The sequence below is a fragment of the Elephantulus edwardii genome, unplaced genomic scaffold, assembly GCF_000299155.1.
Source record: "Elephantulus edwardii isolate Elephantulus edwardi_28Jun2011 unplaced genomic scaffold, EleEdw1.0 scaffold00087, whole genome shotgun sequence".
NCBI lineage: Eukaryota > Metazoa > Chordata > Mammalia > Macroscelidea > Macroscelididae > Elephantulus > Elephantulus edwardii.
Genome location: NW_006399837.1, coordinates 518,169 through 541,081, shown reverse-complemented (window position 1 = coordinate 541,081; position 22,913 = coordinate 518,169). Strand labels below are relative to the sequence as shown.

The 22,913-nt window shown below is 47.8% G+C and overlaps 1 protein-coding gene across 1 annotated transcript; it reads left to right on the top strand.

Moving 5' to 3' along the window:
• Positions 1-11,385: 11,385 nt before the first annotated feature.
• On the top strand, positions 11,386-18,911 carry DNPEP (aspartyl aminopeptidase). Its single transcript, XM_006890254.1, has 14 exons — positions 11,386-11,473; positions 11,560-11,648; positions 11,749-11,862; positions 12,710-12,835; positions 13,033-13,163; positions 13,424-13,499; positions 13,605-13,712; positions 14,562-14,639; positions 15,401-15,484; positions 16,649-16,809; positions 17,184-17,223; positions 17,346-17,447; positions 18,283-18,450; positions 18,765-18,911. Exons 1-14 carry the CDS (start codon positions 11,386-11,388, stop codon positions 18,813-18,815), a joined length of 1,416 nt encoding a protein of 471 aa, XP_006890316.1. The 3' UTR covers positions 18,816-18,911.
• Positions 18,912-22,913: the final 4,002 nt, after the last annotated feature.

Here is a 22,913-nt window from a genome sequence, read left to right as displayed (position 1 = left end):
ACCTTGCAGCCCTCGCTCTAGTCTCCTGTGATGACAGAAATACCCAGTTACATCTCTCTTTTAAACGGTTCTCTCCCTCCTCTGTTAGTGTCACTAATTCTAACAAACCGTTTTCTTCAGTTACTGTATCAGTCCATCTTATCTGGGAGTCTTCCTCTCCTGCACTGTCCCTCCACCCTTCCAAGCATGATGTCCTTCTCCAATGACCAGTCTCTCCTGGCCAAGTGCCCAAAGTAGGTGAGACAGAGCCTCAAAATCCTAGCCTCCAAAGAGAGACTTGGTTTCACCCTCTCCAAGACAGACCTGTATCTCTCATCTATCAGCAATGATAATCTCTCATCCTTTCCTAAAGTGTACCTCAAATTTCTGGAAATTCTCTGTGCAGTTACTTCTACAATTGTTTTTTGTTTTGTTTTGTTTTGTTTTTACTTTTTTTTCTAACCATTTCTTTTTTTATTCATTTTAATGAAAGTTTACAGAGACTGAAGATTTCCATTCATTCATTGTTGCACTTTTCTCCCTGCCCACCTCTCCCTCCCCCCAATTCACTCTTCTCTTTGAGAAGTAAAAGAAAAAAATTTTTCATTGTTATACAGTCCCTCCTCCCAAGTCCACTCCACTATGCAGCCTTCATTCTGGACTCCTGTCATGACAATAATACCTAGTTTTCTCCCTCATCTGTTTCAATGCAGTATACATTATTTATCCCATCTTTCTCAGTCTCCCCCCAACCTTGATGTCAGTCCCATTTTACAACAGTGGCACTGTGCACTATTTGTCTTTTTGTGACTGAGATATTTCACTCAGCATAATGTCCTTCAGGGTCACCCATTTTGAATAATATTGTGTGAGTTCCTTGTTTTTCAATGCAGCATAGTATTCCTTTGTGTGTATATACCACAACTTCTCTATCCATTCATTTGTTAATGGACACTTGGATTGTTTCCAACCCTTGCTATTGTGAACAAAGTTGCGATAAACATGGGTGTGCAACTTTTTTTTACCATTGATTTTTAAATTATATACAGCAAGATCTAATTTACACAAGATATGGTAATGCCTTCATTCTGTTGGATCACTTTTCTTTAGAATGAACATGAATATGGATTTCTAATTAAGTAACCGGGTAACCATCCTCTAAATGTCTTTACATAGACAAGTTAGCACTTGCAGTGCTGTGTTCATTTACTGAAACATTTTTATCTAAATATGTTTTGTAGAAAGTACAACCAGAATGTTCCTTAGAGGCAAAGTTGGTGAAGCTCTGTGTCATATACTTTGAGTATGTCGTTAAAAGAGTCTATTCCTTGGAAAGGGACATCATGCTTGGAAACGTGGAGGGTCAGTGAAGAAGAGGAAGACCCTCAAGGAGACGGATTGATAGAGTCTGTGGCAATTGGCTCAAATGTGTTGACGATGATAAGGATGGCACATGATAGGACAGAGTTCACATCTGTGTTCACAGGGCACTTGCTGGCCCTAAACAACACAACAATTAGTATTCTTTTCATTCCATTGTTTTTCCCCCAACCTGCCTTTAGTGCAGATTCCACTTCTTCCATTAATACCATTGATCCTTTAATCAACAAATCATCAATTTTTATTATTAATGCATCTTGATTTCACACTCGATCCATTTCAGACTGTAGAATTTGGTTTAAAAACAAATCTTCAATTGCTTCATTACTAGCATTCCTTAATGATTGGTATGTGAATTTGAGTAATAGCCCTATTAACTGATCTTCCTTGTATATGGATAGATATTATCCTATTACTGACTATGGTACTTCAAAACAGATCTTGATATTTTCTTTTTTATGGTGAATGTGACACTCTTCTCTTCCAGTTTATCACTCCCAGCATCACAGACTATATGATAACGCTATTCAAAATGGTCAATACTGTCTGAGATTTAGTGAGTAAATCTAGAGTTTAGGAAATAAAAACACAGGAAACAGCTAAATGTATGCTTTCAGTATTAATATAGTGTAAGCAAAAGAGCTGCAATGGTGTGTAGACCATAGAGGGTTGGAACCGCTGACTCAAAGGCAGAGCCTCAGTGGTGGTTCAAAACCATTAGCCACTCTGTAGGAGTTGTTGTTATGTGCCGTCGAGTCGCTTGCAACTCATAGCAACCTTATGCACAAGAGCCCTAAACCCTGCTCTATCCTGTGCCAACCTCACTGTCTCCGACACACTCACTCCCACCACCACAATCACAGAATTGATCATCTCATCGAGGGTCTTCCTCTCCTTCGCCGCCCCTCCACTCTCCCTAACATGATGTCCCTCTACAAGGACCAGTCCCTCCTTGCAACATGCCCAAAGTATGTTAGATGAAGCTTTATCATCCTTGACTTCAAGGAGCATCCCTGCTTCACCCTCTCCAGGACAAACCTGTTTGTTCTCCTAGCCGTCCATGGTATATTCAACACTCTTCTCCAGTACCACAGCTCAAAGGCATCAATTCTCTTTCTATCATCCCTAGTCACTGTCCAACTCTCCAGTGCATAGCAAGTAATTGTGAAAACTATAGCCTGGATCAGGCACACCTTAGTCTCCAGCCTGACATCCTTGCTCTTCAGTACTCTTAAGAGGTCCCTCACTGCTGACTTTTCCAATGTAATTTGTCTCTTGATTTCCATGCTGCTGGTACCAAGAGTGTTGACTGAGGAGCCAAGCAAACTAAAACTGTTAACTATCTCAATCTCTTCACCATCCATACTGATGCTGCCAATTGGCCCAGTGGTGACAATCTTTGTTTTCTTGATGCTGAGCTTCAGTCCGTATTGAAGGCTGCAGTCCTTGACCTTCTGCAGCAAGCGCTTCATGTCCTCCTCAGTTTCAGCAAGAAAAAAAAAACAAAAACCACAACAACAACAACAAAAAAACCCACGCAAAAACCTCGCTGGTAAGTCAGCTAGGGATTAGTTCTCTTTAATTTAATGAGTGAATAGAACATAGTGTAATATAAGCAGGCATCCCTGGGTGGCACAATAGTTCAATATTCAACTATGAGCCAAAAGTTTGGTGGTTTGAACCTATCCAGAGGTTCCTAGAAAGACCTGAGAAACTATCTCCAAAAAGGCCTTGAAAAAAGTCTATGAAAATTAGGATCTTGCACACACAGGCTTTCTATGAATCGAAATCAACTTGATAACTATAATAAGGCCCATGTGGTACTCGGAGCATACTTGTACTCAAAAATAGTCATTGTTTATCTGAAATAAAAATTTTACTGGCTTCCCTGTATTTTTTATGACAACTCCAATTTTATCATATATTTAGATTGCTGTTACCACCAGCGAAATCAAGAACTATTCCATCAAACCCCCATTTTCATATCTAACCTGTGGCAGACATTAATCTAGACTCCATCTCTGTAATTTTGTCATTTTGAGAATGCAGTATAAATGGAATCAGATAGTATGTGACCTTTTGAGATGAGCTTTTTTTCCCCCCTCAGCATAATGCCTATGAGATCTATTCAAATTGTTGCATTTATCAATGATTTGTCTCTTTTATTACTGGGTGGTATTCCATGAGGGCCATTTTTCACAAAGAACAATTTTTTTATTTCATTCATTTGATAAATATTTATTGTGTATCTACTATGTGCTAGGCCCTGAGGATCATATCAGTAAAGTAAAAAAAAAATTATTCCATGTCATCAACCTTCAAGTTACCCACAAATGCTGCAGAAACTAAAACAGGATTATACTGTGCCAAGGAGGGCAGGATTACCATTTGCTTGGATGGGGAAGAATGTAGACGGAGCAGGTTTAGGGAATCCAGAGGTTCATATTAATTTATTAACTTTATCTATTAGACCCACAGCATTCTGGTGACCTAATGTGTAAGGTGTTGGGCTGCTAACCAAAAGGTTGGTGGTTCAAGTCCAGTTATTGCTTCATGGGAGAAAGATTAACAATTTCCTCCAGCAAAGATGTATGGCCTTAGAAACTCAGTGGAGGGTTACCAGGAGTCAGAACCAATTCGGTCAATTTTTAAAAATGTTGTTGTTGTTAGATGCCATCGAGTTGAGTACAACTCATAGCCTCCCTATGAACAGCCGACCTGAACCCTGCCCAATCCTGTGCCTTCCTCACCATCTCTGCTGTGTGGCAACCTCACTGTTATAGCCAACCCTAGGGGACAGATCTACTCTGTCACATGGGGTCCAGTGACTTAGAATCAACTTGATGGCAACAAGTATCATCAATACCCAGAAGCAAAGTATTTATTCCTAAGTAGCTGAATATCTGAATACCTGACGTATCCACCGTCAATGAGGTACGTTGGGATTCTCTTGGCATCAGGAAATCAAGATCTGATTCAACACTTCACTGGTCCCATTTTAGCTGACAGGTAGGACGTACACACATGAGCAGTGCACACACACACACACACACACACACCCCTTCTTCACAGCCTTGCTTTGGCCTTCTCTATTCCAGACCATTCTTGACAACTACATGATAAATGATGACTTTGGAAGCTGCTCAGATAAAACAAAGCATCAGAAAGGACATGTATGTCAAATCTATTTGCACTCAAGTGGGTGTAACTGATCGATGTGCCAAATCACCAAGTTTTGCACTTTAATATTTGCCAAACCAAAAAGGTAACTCAATAGTGGTAGCATTGTAAACACTAGTTAAAGGCTAGTGGGAAAGATTTTTCCAGGAGGTTGAGAAGGAGAATAATTCTTGAACTTTTTTTTGCATCACTGGAAAAGGAGCAGCCCTGGTGTAGTCCGTAGGAGGTTGTACTAGTAACCCAAAGGTGGCACCTCACTGACGGTTCGAATCCACCCCAGCTCAGAAGGGGAAAGACAGACAGTTTCCTCCTGGGTGATTTACTGCCTCCAAAGATCTGCTTGAGGGTCAACTATGAGTCAGTTCCAATGAGATGGTGATGAGGGTTTTTAAAGTAAAGCTCCACCTTGATCCTTCAACCCCAGTACCATCTGTTATTTAGAGCTGAGCACTCTCTTTTTACATCTCTGTCCGAACATTTACTGCACATTTATTTCTATGAAATGTGGAAATTCAACCCAATGGGTGAGTTTTGCCTAATGGTGCTTGCCCTCCAAACACTATTGTGGAAGCAACTTTTCTCCCCTCAGCGATCTATTTGGAAGTCTTTCTATGACAGTACGTAAGGATCGATCTCCCATTATATTTTGCTGCATGGCACATTTCACATAAGTGGTCCTCTGAAATATCATCTCTCAGTGATAGCAGGTATTCATATCCTGCAGAGGTCTTGTTAACACGTGGGTTCTGATGGTGTAGGTGCAGCATGTGCCTTGAGACTCCGCATCTCTTACAAGCTCTCTGGTGTTAACTGATATTGCTGGTTTGCAAACTATGCAAAGGCATTTGACAGTGTGGACAATAACAAATTATAGCTAACATTCAGAAAAATGGGAATCCCAGAACACTTAATTGTGCTCATGTGAAAGCTATACCTAGACTAAGAAGCTGTTGTCCACACAGAACAAGGGAACCCTGCATAGTTTAAAATTGGGAAATATAGGTGTATCTTTTCTCCATGCCTATTCAATCTGCATGCCAAACAAATAATTGACAAAGTTGGACTCTATGGAGAAGAATGTGGCATCAGAATTGGAGGAAGACACAATAACCTGCGTTATGCAGATGACACAACTTTGCTTGCTGAAAAGAGAAGAGGACTTGAAACGCTTGATGCAGAAGATCATACAGCCTTTAATATGACTACATCTCAATATCTAGGAAACAAAAATTTTCACCACTGGACCAACAGACAACATGATTATAGATAGAGAAAAGACCAAAGTTATCATAATTTTACTTTCTTAGAAGCCACAATCAGCATCTTTGGTAACAGCAGTAAAAAGAATTTTTTTTTAAAAAAAAGAAATTAAAAAAAATATTTTACACTGGGTAAATCTATTGTCAAGGCTCTCTTAAATGTGCTAAAGAACAAAGATGTCCACTGAAAGACTGTGGTGTGCCTCTTCCAAGCCATGGTATTTTCAGTTGCTTTCTACACAGTTGAAAGTTGGACAATGAATAAAGATGACAGAAGAATCAGATCTTTTGAGTGTGATGCTGGAGATCCCATGTATTGCCAAAAACCAAACAAGTCTGCCTTGGGTGGAAGTGCGACCAGGGCACTCCTTAGAGGTTGGGATGGTAAAGCTTCGTCACATGTACTTAGGGCGTGTTGTCAGGGAGACCCAGTCCTTGAAAAGGACATCATGCTCGGAGAGGTGGAGTGTCAGAGAAGGACAGGAAGACCTCCAACAAGATGGATTGACACAGAGACTGTAACAATGGGCTTGAGCATATCAGAGATCATGGGATGGGACAAAGATCATGAGATCTATTGTTTATAAGTTACTATAAATCCTAGTCACCTCAATAGCAACTAACAACAATTATACTGTATTTTAAAACCTATGCTCTTTAAAAAAAAACAACCCAAAAACAAAAACCTATGCTCTTGAGATTATTTGGAGCCTTGCTAAGGTAATGATTAAGTGCTTGGCAGCTAAGCTAACCAGAAGGTCAGTGGATTGATCCAGCCAGCCACTTCACAGGGAAAAGATAGGATGTGTGTTTCTGTAAAGATTTACACCCTTGGAAAACTTGTGGCCCAATTCTGTCCTGTTGTGTAGGGTTTCTAATGAGTTTGAATTAACTCAGTAGCAATGCATTTGGTTTTATGAAGTTGTTTATGTATCTTGGTATCCGTATGGTGAAAATCCAGTTAATGTCAAGTTTTTACACATCTCTTCCTAAGTCTACATCCAATTACATCATGCAGGCAGTTTGAAATTGACCACAGTGAGTATTTATTCCACAGAAATTGGGTGTAAAGGCACAATTTAGCCAGAGCCTTCTCCAATGACTATTAACTGATCCTTGACTTTTTTTTGTGACTTTGAGAAATAAAAAATGGTGTCTCATTTTTAGCTCACATTTATTCCCTGGTTACAATGCTTTTGAGATGCTCATGTTTGAATTTCCTAGGAAGTTAATAGTTTTCTCTTGTTCTTGTGAATTGGATCTTTGTACTATTATGTTTTCTAGTTGATATTGGACAGGAAAGCTTGTTTTAAAATCAGGCCCTCGGCCCAGCTCCTCTACCAGTTCAAATAGCTAGTGACTCTGTTTTCCTGAGGGCCCCAGGCAATCATCTCACCTACAAATAATGGAAAACTTCCTTTTTGCACATAAGTTGCTGTGTTTGTTCTGCTTTGCTGCTCTGACCCTGACCACAGGCTCTCGTTGGCCTCCTGTCATCCTATGGGCCCTGCTGCATTTCCCAGTGTTTCTGTCTTTGGTCACGTAGTCCAAAGGGAGTACACTGCTGACCCAAAGGCCACACCTCTTTGATGGTGGTTCAAATCCCTCCAGTGGCTCTACGCAGAGAGATGAGCAATCTCTTCCTGTGTGATTTACAAATTCTGAAATCCAGTCGTATGAGTCTAGACGGCAATGACTGAGTTTTGTTTTTCTTTCTATTTATTAAGAGGACATTGGGTTATTGTTGTTGGTCTTGTATTTTATAAGCATGGCTGTTCAGTAAGGCAAGTGTTTTCTTCCACTTTCTAATTTATGCTTTCTGATGACATTCTAATTTCTCACACCAGCCTGTGCTTACCTAGAGGGAACGGTAGAAGTTTTTCTTTAAGTGGAGTCCTCCTTCCCTTGCATTACCATGTGGTAAGTGCCCTGGTTCAACCTCCCTTGCCCAAAGAATTGAACTGGATGGGAAATACTGGAAGGCTGGCTATAGAAGAAATCATCTGATTCTAGCCTGGCTGTGTCCTGCACGAATGTATCCCAGTGGGCCAAGCCCTTTTCAGAGCATGCAGTTGAGAGAAAAGATGAGAAGACAGGAGTAAAAGTGAAAGCAAAAACAGAAAAGAAATATCTTACAGGGAGAAACTCTCTCGGAGACTGGTCAGTCTCTAGAAATGAAGGAATAAAGACATTGGGTCACATGAGTCATGTGTTAATACAGCTAGTTGGCTCTACCTTAATATAGCTGGCTGGCTCCACATTGTGACATATTTCTGGGCTTGAGTTTGGGCCAATAGGATGATATTATTGTTATGTGCCATCGAGTCACCTGCGTCTACCCTGTGTACAATAACTCTGAACCTTGCCCTATCCTGAGTCAATCTCATTGTCTCCAACAGATCTAATCCTATTTATCCAATCACTGAGTCAATCCATTTCATCCTAGGTCTTCCTCTCCTGGGCTGTCCCACCACCCTTGCAAGTGTGATGTCCTTTTCCAAGGACTGGTCCCTCCTAGCCATATGCCCAAAGTATGTGAAACAAAGTTTCAAAATCCTTGCCTCCAAGGAGAAATTTGGTTTCACTGTCTCCACGACAGACCTATTTGTCTTCTTGGTGGTCCATGGTATGTTCAACACTCTTCTCCAGCACCACGACTTAAAGGCATCAATCTTTCTTCTGCCGTCCTTATCATGGTCCAGCTCTCTGATGCATAACCAGTAACTGTGAAGACTGTGGCGTGTATCAGGCGCACCTTAGTCTCCAGACTGACATAGTTGCTCTTTAGCATTCTAGAGAGGTCACTGACAGCAGATTTTCCCAATGCAATTCTGTCTTTTGGTTCCCTGGTGTAATGGGAGGATGTGGGTGGTTCCACTCCATTGTCCTTGATCCTAGCCACTTGACTTGAACTTGCTCTTGGTTTTATCCTACGGGCATCTGCCTTAATATTTTTTCTGCCCAGCCTCTGCTTGACATTAGTCTGATTCTGATCTTTATACACTTTGGATCCCTTCCTGTTTTAATGGTAAGTGTCACTGTCCTCCTTGAATGTGTGTCTCCCTCATCAAGAGTTAGTCTCTGACTCTTGGAGAGCAAACATATTAAGTCTGTGTTCCACTTAGCACTGATATTTAGACATACGGCATTTCAACGAATGGTTTGGGAATCCTACAAATTTACTCTATCACCTGGTGTGTGGATGCTTGAACCAAATCAAACTCCACCCCTGAAAGGAAGCCTGGCTCCTACGGACCCAGCAGAACTGCCCTGTAGGATTTTCAAGGCTGTGAATTTTTATGGAAGCAAACTGCCACTTCTCCTAAAAAGCAGATGTCTTTAGCAGGTAAACACTTTAAACACTGTGCTACTAGAGTTTCTCAAGTCCTTGAAAATTCCCCTGTAGTGTCTGTCAGTTAAAGTGAGTGTTATAGAACCTTTCCAGCTACTACCACCACTTCCCACCCAGAAGCATTTAAAGGGCTGATGGGGCCATAGATTCTCATCTCTGGAACGCCAATTACACTGCTAGTGGCTGGCCTTATTTTGATCCAGAGAGAGTCTAGATGAGAATCTATGGCTAGACAGGAATACAGAGCTTTAAGAACTGCTATTTACCACTGTGAAGACCAAAAAAGAGTTGATGCCTTTGAATTGCAGCCTTGGTAAAGAAAAGCTCTAATGGCAGAGCGAGTCTTGCTGCTAGCTAGGCTGTGCGTCTCTGGTGATTTGCCTTCATCAGCGGCTGTGAGCAAGAGAGATGGGCAGTATCCTCTCATTAAGATTTACAGCCACGGAAACCCAATAGAGGAGCAGCTATGAGTCGGTTCTGAGTCAACAGAAGGAGCATGAGGCCTCAGACACTTCCTGAGCATTTGCAATCCTATGGAGCTCAGGGCCCATGAACACAGCTGTATAAAGCAGGGTCTTTCTGTGTAGTTGATAGTTGTTGGGTTTTGGATTTTTTTACTGCAAAGCCATATTTAAGGATAAAGGATGTGATTGGAGATACAGCCCTGGATCACTGGGTTGAAATTGACTCCATGGAAGTGGATTTTTGGCCTAAAGGACAAACTAATCTGTCCCAGGGGGGAAACGCAGCTCCTTAGAAGCAGAGACAGCGGCTCACTCAATACCTGGCTTTTGTTATCAGGAAGAACTGATCCCTAGAGAAGGGACTCATGATTGTAAAAGAGGAAGATTCTGGATGGGAGGGATTGACACAGTGACTGCCCTGGGCTTCTGCACCACCATGATGAGGGGAGATGCCAGACTGGGCAGGGATTGTGCAGGGGTTCCCGGTGGGTCATCGGTCACACCTAACAACATCCGTCACTGTTGGCACAGGGATACTGGCATTGCCTCCAAGGTGTGTGGAGCTGTTTTCGTTTATCAACGGGATCTCTCCTTTAACATGCTTTGTTGTTAGTAGTTGTTGATCGGTTGGTTGATAACCCATCTTGCGTGACCCCATGTGTGCTGTGCGTAGCAAAATTGCTGCAAAGGATTTTCAAGGGCATGACCTTTCAGAAGCAAATCGTAAAGCCTCTCTCCTTAGGGGTCTCTAGGAAGATTCGAACTTCCGACCTTTACTTTGGTGGCAGTCTAGACCTTAATGCTTCTGGCACTCAGAGACTCTTAACATAATACTTAACAGAGTGTGTAGGAAAAGACCCAGAAATCCTAAGAGGAGGCTATAGTGCTTGTTCCTGGCCTTTAAAATCAAACCGTATCCCTGCCGTTTATACCACAGTCCCCTTACCTGCCTCTGTATTTCAGTTTATTCATGTGTAAAATGGGACAGTAAAAGCACAAAGTTAATGAAGATTCTGAAGATTAAATCAGACAGTGAACTTTCCCACAAAGTTAATAAAGCTTATCGTGAGCGCTCTAAGAATCCGGGGCGTGTTGCTTTCGCTAGCACAGGGATGCAGTGCAGAGAGGGCACTGTGTATGGTGCAGGGGGCCCGCAGTACCAGCGGGCGCCTGTCGTGCTGAGCGCCTGTCCTGGCACCTCCAGGGCGGCAGAGGGCGCCCGAGGGTGAAGCCGCGCCAGGGGCGGGGCGCGCGCTCTGGCCGGCCGGCACACTGGGCCCTGCGAACGGGGTCATGCAGGTAGGTGTCCGCCTTTGCGCCCCTTGAGTTTCCGTCCGAGACCCCGCCGGCAGGTGGGAGGTGCTCGAACCCATGACTAGTCCCGCTCTGAAGTGGGAGGTGCATTCCGATCCAAAGCGAAACCGGAAGGTCCGCGCCTAGTGACTGGGCATTTCGGTGTCTGGGGTTAGAGACGGGGGTGTGCCCGAGGAGCAGGCACGTGGTGCAGATGGGCTCGCACTGAGGGCGCTCTGGGTTTGCGCCCGGGAATTCCGAGATGGGCGGGCACGGGGGTGGGACTTAGGGGGCCGGGCCAAAGCTCAGATTGCGGGGCGTCAGAGCCGGGCGGGTCCCGAGCCCGGGATCTGGGGCTTTCGGTGCAGGAAGCGCGGAGGCAGAGTTCCTTTATTCTAGGCGTGGACGTAGGGAGCCTGGATAAAAGGTCCGAGGTCCCAGATCGCTTAGAGTCAGCACCTTGCTCTCCTAGGTGGCCATGACCGGCAGAGCTCGCAGAGAGGCGGTGCAGGCCGCGGCCCGGGAACTTCTGAAGTTCGTGAACCGGAGCCCCTCTCCCTTCCACGGTAAGTGACCAGGGCGAGGAAGGCAGGGAGGGCCTGGCGTGCCCCGCACCGGCTTCCTTAGCTGGAAGGACCTTCTTTATCCATAGCTGTGGCTGAGTGCCGCAGCCGCCTCCTCCAGGCTGGCTTCCATGAACTCAAAGAGACCGACAGCTGGGATCTCAAACCTGAGAGCAAGGTACGTGGGGTGTGTTGCGGTGGGAGCCGAGAGGCCAGGGTACTGGGCAGGGACTCAAAAGTCCTGTGTGCCAGCACCCTCATCCTGCCCCTTTCCTCAGTACTTTCTGACCAGGAACTCCTCCACCATCATCGCTTTCGCTGTTGGGGGCCAGTATGTCCCTGGCAATGGCTTCAGCCTCATTGGTGCTCACACGGACAGCCCCTGCCTCCGGGTAAGAAACTGGGCCTGTGCTGGGGGTGCTGGAGGGGGGAGCGGTAATCAGAGGGCAGAATTGAGGTGTTTTAATCCCCCTAGGGAGCTCTGGTGGCCCAGTGGGTAAGGGGTTGTGCTGCTTACCCAGAGGCAGAAGGTTTGAATCTACTAGCAGGTCCTAGCGAGAAAGATTTGCAGTCTCCTCCTGCGTGATTTACAGCTCTGAAAACCCTCTGGAGGCTCGGCTGTGAGTCTGTTCAGAGCCAAGGGCAGTGATTTTTTAAATTTTGGGTTTTTTTAAGTTATTGCCCGTACTCCCTGGGTGGATAAAATAGACTGCTAACTGAAAGATTGACATTTTGAGTCTATGCAGAAGTGGTGCGGAAGAAAGGCCTGGTGAGGCACTTTGTAATGTTCCCAGACATGAGTCCAGTCAATGGCAATTTGTTTTCATTCCGTAGAGCCGAGTCAGGGGAGCTTTGATGGAACAGCTTGTAGGGAGTTGCAATGCTAAGTCAAAGGTAGCCCTCGCCTCTGGCTGTTCAAATCCACCAAAAGCTCCTTGGGGAAAAAAAATGGACAATCTCTTCTTGTTTGGTTTACAGCCTGAGAAACCCGGTGGAGGGCCGGCTGTGACTGGGTTCTGACTCTCTGGCAGTGAGTTTTTTGAGAGAGCAGGCAGGGCTCTGGTAAATTTGGTGTCCCTCCTGCACACACTGTCCCTCTATCTGGCACTAGTATTTTGCTCCATGTTACTTAACTTGTTTGTGGTCTCAGCCCCTTAGGTCAGGCGCCCCAAGCCCAACTGATAATTCCATCTCTTCATTTCACTGTCTCTGACTTTACCTTTCCATTTGTGTGCTCAGGTAAAACGCAGGTCTCGCCGCAGCCAGGTGGGCTTCCACCAGGTGGGCGTGGAGACCTATGGTGGTGGCATCTGGAACACTTGGTTTGACCGTGACCTGACCTTGGCTGGGCGTGTCATTGTCAAGGTGGGAAAAGGGCAGCTGGAGATTGACAGTCACTCCCCTTCAGGGTAGACTTGGAAAAGCCCCCTTAAGAGGGATAGACACACACACCCCGCGGGAGGACGAGAAGGGGCCGGAGGACCTCAGTTAGTCTGAGTGCAGTGGGAGTCTCACCAGAGGGGGTGGCCTGTGCCCTGTGCTCACGGCCTGACTGGCCACAGTGCCCCACCTCAGGCCGGCTGGAGCAGCGGCTGGTGCACGTGGAGCGGCCCATCCTCCGCATCCCACACCTGGCCATCCATCTGCAGCGGAACATCAATGAGAACTTTGGACCCAACACTGAGACGCACCTGTGAGATGCTGGCTCTGGTGGCTGGGGGGACAACATGAGGTGGGCGGACCTTGGGAGGCCACTACCTACAGTGGCTGAGGTTGAAGTCTTCTCTTGGGTCCCATTAATGCTACGTAGCCACCTGCCCTCCACCATTTGGGGAGCGAGCTGAGAATCAAAGGGCGAGGCAGTTCCTCCTCAGGGGCATCTGGGTTCAGGGGTGCCCTCCGTGACTGTGCCTGGCAGCCCTCCCCACACTCTCCTCTGATGTGTCTCCACAGAGTCCCCATTCTTGCCACAGCCATCCAGGAGGAGCTGGAGAAGGGGACCCCCGAGCCAGGGCCCCTCAACACTGTGGTAAGTGCCACCTCGGGATGGGGGAAGGGCGAACAGCGGGGTGATCTGAGAAGGAAAGAGGAGGGAGGGCATGGAGCCTCCTCTCAGAACCGTCCTGTCCTGCAGGATGACCGACACCACTCCGTCCTCATGTCCCTGCTCTGCTCCCAACTGGGGCTGAGCCCCGAGGACATCCTGGAGATGGAGCTGTGTCTTGCCGACACCCAGCCTGCGGTGAGGACAACTCGGGGACCCCCAGCCCACCCAGCAAGGCCCCCCAGAGCACTCAGCATACCTGCCAGCTCCCCAGACACTCACCCCTGATTGCCCAGCAGGGACACCTCCCCCACTACGGCAGTGGTTCTCAAACAGGCAGGCGCCCCGCCCCACACCTGCTATCTCAGCTCTCGGGGTGAGTCTGAGGAACAGCCTTTTACATGCATTTTGCTGCAGCGGGTGCCTGTCCACACTTTGGTCCACAATGGCTCCGAACCTCTGGGGACAAAGGGCCTGTTTGTGACCCCGTTTTCTGGAGCCTCCTTATCTCTCCCAGCATCCAGCAGAGAGACTGATGGGGCTCCAAGGATTGTGCTGACCACCTGCCTGGAGGTTGGCACTTTGGACTCAGTGGCGCCTGGCAATCTGCTTCCGTAGCGGTTACGCCAGCACAGCCCTCTGAAGCAGTTCTACTCTGTTTATCTCATCAGGTCGCCCTGAGTCGGCATTGAGAGTTTGGCTTGGCCCGGGTTTGTCCTGTGAACAGGCTCTGCACTTCCCTGGCTTGGCCTGGCTCCTCCTCTGCTCGCCTCCTTAACTTTCCTCTGTGACCGCTCATTCCATCCCCGGTTCTGCCCCACAGGAGCTGGTCAGGAGCTGTCTGCCTCCACCCTCCCACCTTCCCTCACCTCCTGCCCTTCCTCCACTCCCAGCTCAGCCCTGCCCTGAAGGAAGAGGAGTCCCCTAAACCAGGTTTCAAGTGCAGGTTATCCTAGGCACCAGCCAGGAGAGCTTGTACAGCCCTTGAACCAGGGAGACACAGGGGAGTCGGGGTGGGGTTGAAGGTCGTCTGTCCTATCTTTGCAGGTCCTGGGCGGGGTCTATGAGGAGTTCATCTTTGCCCCTCGGCTGGACAATCTGCACAGCTGCTTCTGTGCCCTGCAGGTGAGAGCGGGACACCCAGGCAGCCTGTGGGAGAGGCAGAGGACCTGGGAGAGCTCAGAAGAGGGCTGCCGTCCACCATGTCTCTGCTACTGGGTGGCTTGTGAGAAGGGGCTCAATACTGCCCTTCAGTGCCACTCCTCTTGGTCCCACTTCTTGCACTGGCTTAGGGTGAGGGGCCAGGTTAAGGGGAAGGCGGAGAAGTTTAGCTCCTGCTTTTCCTTCAATGATCCTTGCTTCCTGACAGAGGCCTGCAGTACTGCCCTGTTGCCCAGGAGGGCGGTATTGCCCACCTGCGTCCCCTGGCCTGAGGCCCGGCCTCCCCCACCTTCTCTGCTCCTTAGGATTTTCATCTTTCCTTTGATTTGCCTCCCTCTTTCTGCCCTATGTCACTTGCTTCTCCCCTCTGCCCTCGCCCCTCCCTCCGCCCTTTCCTGCCTCTTCTCTCCCTGCCTGTTCTGTTTCAAGCAATGGGACTTTGAGGTGTAATTGAGAAGCAGGGACCTGGGATTTGCAGTGAGCCAGCTGACCACAGGCGCCTCTTTGCAACTTGGTCTTTCAGCTGAGGCCAGTTTGTTGCATGAACTGGCCCCCTTGACTTTTGAGGCTTGGCTTTTCCTGAGAGCTGAGGTGGTGAAGGCCTGAGCCCACGTCACGCGCCATGGTGCTGGAGGGCCAGTGGGGGGTCAGAGTATCCAGCCTGTCAGTGGACTGAGTCCTCAGGGAGGTAGAGGTGACAGCAATGTTCTTGTCCCCCGAGCCAGGCTTTGATCGATTCCTGTGCAGCCCCTACCTCCCTGGCCACGGAGCCCCACGTGCGCATGATTGCACTCTACGACAATGAAGAGGTAGGTGGAGGGCTCTGAGCGAGGCCCCCCCAGTCTCCACCAGCTCGTGCCGGGCACGCTCCTGACCCAGGTCTCCACCAGTTCATGCAAGGAACACTCCCAACCCAGAATAAATCAGGGGCCCCTCAGTCTCCTGTAGCTCGTGCCAGGCGTGCTCCTGACCCAGAGAGGCTCAGGGGCCTCACAGACCTGGGAGGCACTGCCTGTGTTTCGTCAGCCCTGGGAATTCCCTGTCGGCTCAGCGTGCATCGACTTCTAGTCTCTATTCTTTTTTTTCTGCCATGTGATGAGCTCCTCAGCGACAGGAGTCGTGCCCAGCTCACCCTCGTGGCCCCAGGACTGGGCACTGGCTAATGTGCGGGTGTGATCTTCAGGCACTGCTAGGCGGCAGTGTGCTGGCTTGAACTGTCGGTAGCTGTATCTCAGGTGGTTGCGCAGGTCAGAGCTGGCAGTTCAGCCTTCATCTCTGATCCTTATTACCACTTTCATGTCAGCATCCACGGTGGCTCTTCAAGCTCCCATCGTCATGTCTGCACTGAGCTAGGAAGAGGGGACACCGAGTGTGTATCGTGCCTTTAAAGGACGTGGTCCCCAAACGTGTCCATCACTGCTTCCACCCCATTGTGTAGCACTCTGCGTGGCCACGCTTGCCCGCAGGGGGGAGAGGGAACTTTACAGCGTATTAATGATGGGCTTCTCTTCAGCTCAGTGGTTGTAATAGTCTGTCACTTGCATAAAAAAAAAGTGAGCACTTGGGTGAAACAGAAGATAATAAATATGCAATAAGAAATTAATTACATTAATCCGTTTAATATTACAAAACAAAATTCTGAACAATTACATGAAAACACAGTGTGATTTGTAAACATTCACTAAGCAAAGACCACTGTGGCAGAGGCCGGTGGGAGCCTGAGCCGAGCCCCAGATGTGAGATAGTGGAGAGGGGTGGGTTGGGTGCTGTAAACCCACGAGGAGAGGTGGCTGAGTCACGTGGGCCCCAGCTTGCCATCAGGATTTCAGTGATGACCCAGGTCCAGGCTCCTGGAGTTGGAGAGATTGCTTATAGCCCTCCTTACCCCCCAACTCAGTGACTTGGGGCTCCTGGGCCTTCCCAGCTCAGACCCTCTCCCCCAGACCCCCATGTCCACTCTCCACTGTCACCAGGTGGGGTCTGAGAGCGCCCAAGGTGCGCAGTCACTGCTGACGGAGCTGGTGTTGCGGCGGATCTCAGCTTCTCCCCATCACCTGACGGCCTTCGAGGAAGCCATTCCCAAGTCCTACATGATCAGCGCTGACATGGCCCATGCCGTGCACCCCAACTACCCGTGAGTCACCCCATCAGGCACAGCCCAGGACCCAGTGTCACCACCCACAGCCCTGGCCTGGCGCCCATCTCTTCCCCGGCCCCTTCTCTCACTCGCTGAGAGATTCAGTGGGGACCTCCTGTTGGCTGCTCTAAGGCTCAGCTTGATTAAAATCACATAATAAGTAGCTGTGATAGGTTGAGTAGCCTTTGTTTTATAAACTGATGCCCATCTTTTGCTGGCTGCTGCCTGGACTGTGGTGTTTGGAATGTTCCAGGGGCCTGTTGGATCGGGCCAGAGAAAGCATGAGCCGTTAGTGACGTCTGTCATGGGAAGGGTGGTGGGTAGTGACGGCCTGGCTCCCGCTCGCCAGCTGGACCCTCTCTGTCTTACAGAGAGAAGCACGAGGATAACCACCGGCCCGCCTTCCACAAGGTGAGAGGCTCCTGTTCTGCTCAGGGCGCAGGGGCCTGGCTGGTTCCGAGCCCCGTCTCTTCCCCTCTGGGCTCCTTGCCTGTCGCTGCCTCACCTGCTGGACCTGTTTCACCTCCCTCCAGGGCCCCGTGATCAAGGTGAACAGCAAGCAGCGCTACGCCTCAAATGCTGTTTCCGAGGCCCTGATCCGAGAAGTGGCCAACAATGTCGGGGTGCCCCTGCAGGTGAGAGGGCCCTGCCTAGGAACATGTGACAGAGGGACAGGATGGGGGCGCAAGGTGATGGCCCCTAATAAGAGAGGAGCCTAGGAGTAGACCTTAGTGGAAGAGTTCCCTGGTTCAGAGAAGAGCAGGGGTTCTTGATATGGGTAAATGTGGATACAGTGCTGGTTCTGTTGAAGTCCTGGCTGTGTAACTTTGGGTAATCTCGTAACCTCTCTGAGTCTCAGTTTCCACACCTGTGAAATGGGAGTGACAATGATGCTAGCCAGATCCCTGGGAGGATTCGCAGTGCAGTGCGCTCCTGGCGCACACTGGGTCAGTCCTCCCCTTTTCCACTCTGCACCCTCCAGTTGCTCCGTGTCTTTCACAACCCAGCAGCTTCCAGAGGAAAAGCTTATGACTCAGGAGCTTGGACCCCCAACTGCTTATGGAGTTAGGATGGTGGCAGTGTGGCTGCAGAGAAGCGGGCAGCATACAGTGCTTGGAGGGCTCGTTTCAGTGTCGGCTCTGGTTTTGTCTGATCGCTTCAAAATTTCTGAGGAGGGATGGCTGGGTGGTTGATTGTGACTGTGGAAACCTGTAGGACTGAGTGGGTCTGCCTGACAGGATCTCCTAGGCTGTAATCACAATGGGAGCAGATCTCCCATGATGCCACTGGGTAGGTTTGAACCCCTGACCTTTTAGTTGGCAGCTGAGCCTTTAACTATTGCTCCTTTCCTAGGTGGGGAGACCTGCTCTCTCAGGCCCCTACCTTTCAGCTGCAATTCTAAGGTCACTTCCCCCCACACACACTTTATAAAGAGCACACTACTCACCAGCCTCTCTCCCCATTTCCCAGGAGGTCATGGTCCGCAACGACTCCACCTGCGGTACCACCATCGGGCCCATCCTGGCTTCCCGCCTGGGGCTGCGGGTACTGGATCTGGGCAGCCCCCAGCTCTCTATGCACTCCATCCGGGAGGTAGCCTGCACCACAGGAGTGCTCCAGACCCTCACTCTCTTCAAGGTAACTCCACCTACCCTGCTGGTTCTGTACCTGTTCCTGGGCAATGTCGCCATGACCAAGTGATTAAGGTTATGGTGGCTGGTTGGTCATATTGCTAAGCGGACCCCACCGTCTTTTCTTCTAAAGACTCAGGGGCCTTGACCAGCCCCAGAGGGAAATGAAGGAAAGCGGACCAGGATGGGAAGACTGGGACAAATGTCAAGCGATAGCTCAAATGCAGGCGCTTCTTGTCAGGCTCATATTGGTGGGAGGTACCATGGGCACCTCCGTCAGGGCCCCTACTCATCCCACATCCCCCTTGACTCCCATTTTAGGGCTTCTTTGAGCTCTTTCCTTCTCTGAGCCGCAACCTCGTCGTGGACTGAAACCCCTGGAAGACTTCCCTTCCCAGCCCTTTGTCCCTGACAGGGGAGGTTCTCAGCTGAGCTGAAGCTGGATTATTAAAGCGGATTTTTCACACAAACTCACTCTGTTGGGAATCTTTGGAGACTGGAGGGGTCGGGATGGGGTCTGGCTTGAACAAGTGGAACCAGAACTGAGTGGGGTAGTTGGGGTGCAGGTAGAGGCAGTCACATCTTATAGATGTTGATTCATGGTCAACCCATGTGATGATGGTGTTAGGTGGTGTCAGGTCAACTACACCTCACAGCAGCCCTATGAATGACAAATCTGAACCAAGCCCCGTCCTGCGCCGTCCTCACGATGGTCATGCATGGGACAAGTTCCTGGATATGGAATTACGGGATTGAAGGCAGTCCGTACTTAAAGTGTTAATAAATATTGTCCTGCTGTCTCTGGTTAATGTGGAATCTTGGAAGAGGGAGTCAGCTCCCCCCATCTAGGCTCAGCTCTGGCTCAGAATCTAACTATAGGGAGTTCAGAATCTGCTCCTTGCCAACCTCTCCAGCCTCATTTGAATGCTCTCCCCTGGGTGGGGCCAGTGAAGGAATAGGCAGGGGCAGTGGGGGCTTGAGGAGACTGGATGATAATTATATACATAGGAATGACTGTGTAAAGTACACTGTACATGAGGGAAAACCTTTGAAAATTTTAGATGATACTACACAAAATAAAGAAAATGCAATTTATAAAAGTCCAGAAATTTTGTTTCATTGTGGACCCCAAGTAGCTCCAGCTGCCCCTCTGAGCCTCTGCCACCACCCCAACTTGGCTTTATTTTTTTCCTTAAAATTTCAACTCCATCATCTTTTAAACTCCAGCTTCTCCCCCGCCCTCACGTTTTCCTGGGTTTTGTTTTGTTTTTGAAAATTTCAAGAGTGTTTATTAATTCCCCATGTGGAGACTTTCTCCCTCCACAAGAGGGTGGCAAGAGAAAAAGCCCCGAGTTCCCCCTCCCAATTGTTTTTATAGCTTTCTTTGAATGCCCTGTCACGTTTTCCTGTTTAAAAATTTGGTTTTGTTATTTCTTACGTTTTTCTTTATTTGAGTGGAAGTTTACAAATCATACTGGTTTTTCACTCATATACATTTTGTTTTGTAGTATAAATTAAAATTGATTAATCACAATGTCTGATCAGCCCCTTATTATATATTAATCTTCACCAAACTTACATGTTTATTAATTTTTACTCCCCAGTCCCTCCCTTCCCATCCCTGTTAACCATCCAAGGGTAATTCCTGTGTGCTAACCTCTCCTTAGCTTTTTATAATTGTGTATTATAGAATAAAATTACATTGTGATAGGTCTTTTATTACTGACTTCTCTCACTTATCATAAGTACATCTAGATTCATCCATGTTGTACGGTGTTTCAAAAATTGTTGTTGTTAGGTGCTGTTGAGTCAAGTATGACTCAGAGTGACGCTATAAACAACAGATCTGAACTATCTTGTATCGTTCTCATCACCTCTGACACAGTTGAGCCCATTGCTGCAGTCACTGTGTCAATGTGTCTGATTGAGGGTCTCTCCTTTGCTATCCCTCCACCTTCCAAAGCATGATGTCTTTTCTCCAATGAATAGCCTCCCTTGGCAACATGCCCAAAATATGTGAAATGAAGTTTTATCATCTGTGCTTGAAAGGAGCACTCTGGCTGCACCTTCTCCAAGACATACCTGTTTGTTCTTTTGGCAGCCCAAGGGATATTTAGTGCTCCTCTCCAATACCAGAGTTCAGAGGCATCAATTCTTTGTCATCCTTATTCATTGTCTAGCTTCCAGATGCATATTGTTCTTTGTTGTTGATAATACTCCATTTAGAAGAAAGCTGCTTTTTTTTAAATTAGATGCCATTGACTATAAGTCTTAGCGTAGAAGTCAACTCATATGCAAGTTGTTCTGCAGTGTTGGTAATACTCCACTGTGTGGATGTTTCCAACTTTCCTTTGCTTTTCGTCTGGTGATCGGCACCTGGATTGCTTCCTTCTCTTTGCTCTTGTAAAGCTGCAGTAAACAATGGTGTACCTATATCGGTTCTTACCACGGCTCTTATTTTTTTGCCATTTCTTTCTTAAAATCTTACTTTGTTTGCTTCCTCTCTGCCCAATCCCTTCCCCATATACGTACTTCTGTTTTTGCCTTACCCTGTTTTCTTGAGCACCTTGTCCGAGTTAGTAAGTTAGTCTGTTTGTTATTGCTGTGTGCTGTTTGGAACCCACCCACAGCTGACCCTCCGGTGGGTTTTCAGGGGCAGTTAATTGTGAGGGAGGAGATTGACCATCCTTCCATGGATCTGGTGGATTCAAACAGCGTGCCTTCAGGATTGCAGTACAGCTTCTTAGCGCTAGGCCACCAGAACTCCCTGTTGGTCTGTTTATTGGATTTTTCCTCCTAAGTACAGCATTCTTGATGGTTTGCTAACAGGAAGTGTGGGAAAGGCCTGGCAGACGTACACAGTACTAAGACTCACTGAAAAGCCTTCCGGTCAGCTGGTCAGGGCTGAGCCCGGGTCCGTGGTGCGGAATCTGCCCCCTGGTGTCAGTGGAGATAATTGCAGAATACCAGGAGCCAGGCAGCAGCTCTGAACCATCAGACTCTGCAGTACAGTGCTGGCAGCATAGACTGCAGCTGAGTTGCACTAGACTAACCCAAAGGCTGTGCAATTTGGCAGTTTGGGTCTACCAGCAGCTAGCTCACCAGGAGAAAGATGGGCAATCTCCTAGTGTGATTTACAGCCTCAAAAACCCAAGGGAGGGTCATTGAGTTGAGGGAATTACATCATAAGGAGGGAGCCCTGCTTGTGCTGTAAGTAAAAGCATGTGGTTGCTAAGTGAAGGGTCAGTGGAGGGAGAAGGGGGGGGGGGGACAGTCTGTACCCTGAAAAGAATTTTAGCCTCAGAAACCCTAGAAAGCAGTTAGGTTCTTTCCTGCACTCTAGCCATGAATCAACAACAGTGGATATTTATGCTGTAATGACCCCTGGTGGAGCAGTGGTTACAGCACTTGATGCTAACCAGTTTCAATTCAAACCCAGAAGCAGCCATGCATGAATCACACTGGAAGCTTGGGTTAGAGGTAGAATTTCTTCTTTTTCTCCTTTTGCCTAGCCGAACGAGTTTTGGAGAGTGCATAGGAAGATTTGCACTCAGACAGTTGTAATCTTACGAACTCTGAAAATATTTGTTTGTTTTACAATAAACAAAGTCCAACAAGGCAGTTCGAAAGATTTACCAAAGAAAAAAATTTACAAAAGGACATTTTGCTTTGTTTCTTAAATTTTATTTTGGTGTAAATATATGTAACACCATCTTGACAATGGCAGATGTTGTTTGTAAAAAATAGTAATGGATTGAAGACGTTTCTAGAAGATGCTGCCTAGGCCCCAGCCAGGCACTTCCCTTCACTGTTAGTCTAGTCACAGCCCCAGCGCCGGTGCCCAGGGCTGCTCGTCCGCAGGTGTCCACCCACCTGGCAGCAGGAAGCTAAGGAATTAATGCTACATCCCCAGAACCCTGACCAATGATGGACAAGAGTTTGCAGCTGACCGACGCACCTCTCACAGCATACTTGATGAGACACTGGGAGCCCTCTTCTAAAGTTCAGGACTAAGCCAGGACGATCTGCTGTTGTTTCTTACTCCCTCATGGTGTGAGTGTGATAACTGCAGTCGGTACTGGGTCCCCAGCACAATGCAGCTCCAGAGTTAAGCCTGGCAACACACCTTTTTCCTTCCCAGTTCTTTTCCCTCCCTTTCTCTCTTTTCCACTCTCCTTCAATACTTCTCATTAATGTGACTCAGAGTGACCTTAGAACAACAACAGGTCAGAATCCTGTTTTATCCCGCTACATCCGTATCCTCCCTGACATACTTGACACACTCACTGTCAGTCCATCTCATTGTCTTCCTCTATCTCACTGACCCCTCACCTTTCTAAGCATGGTGTCCCTGCCCAAGGAATAGCCTCTCCTGACGACATGCCCAAGTTATCGAGAACTAATGATGTCAGTTTGAGGACCAAGGGGCACCTGATTCAGGCCGTGATCTTTTCAGTGACTTGCTATGCA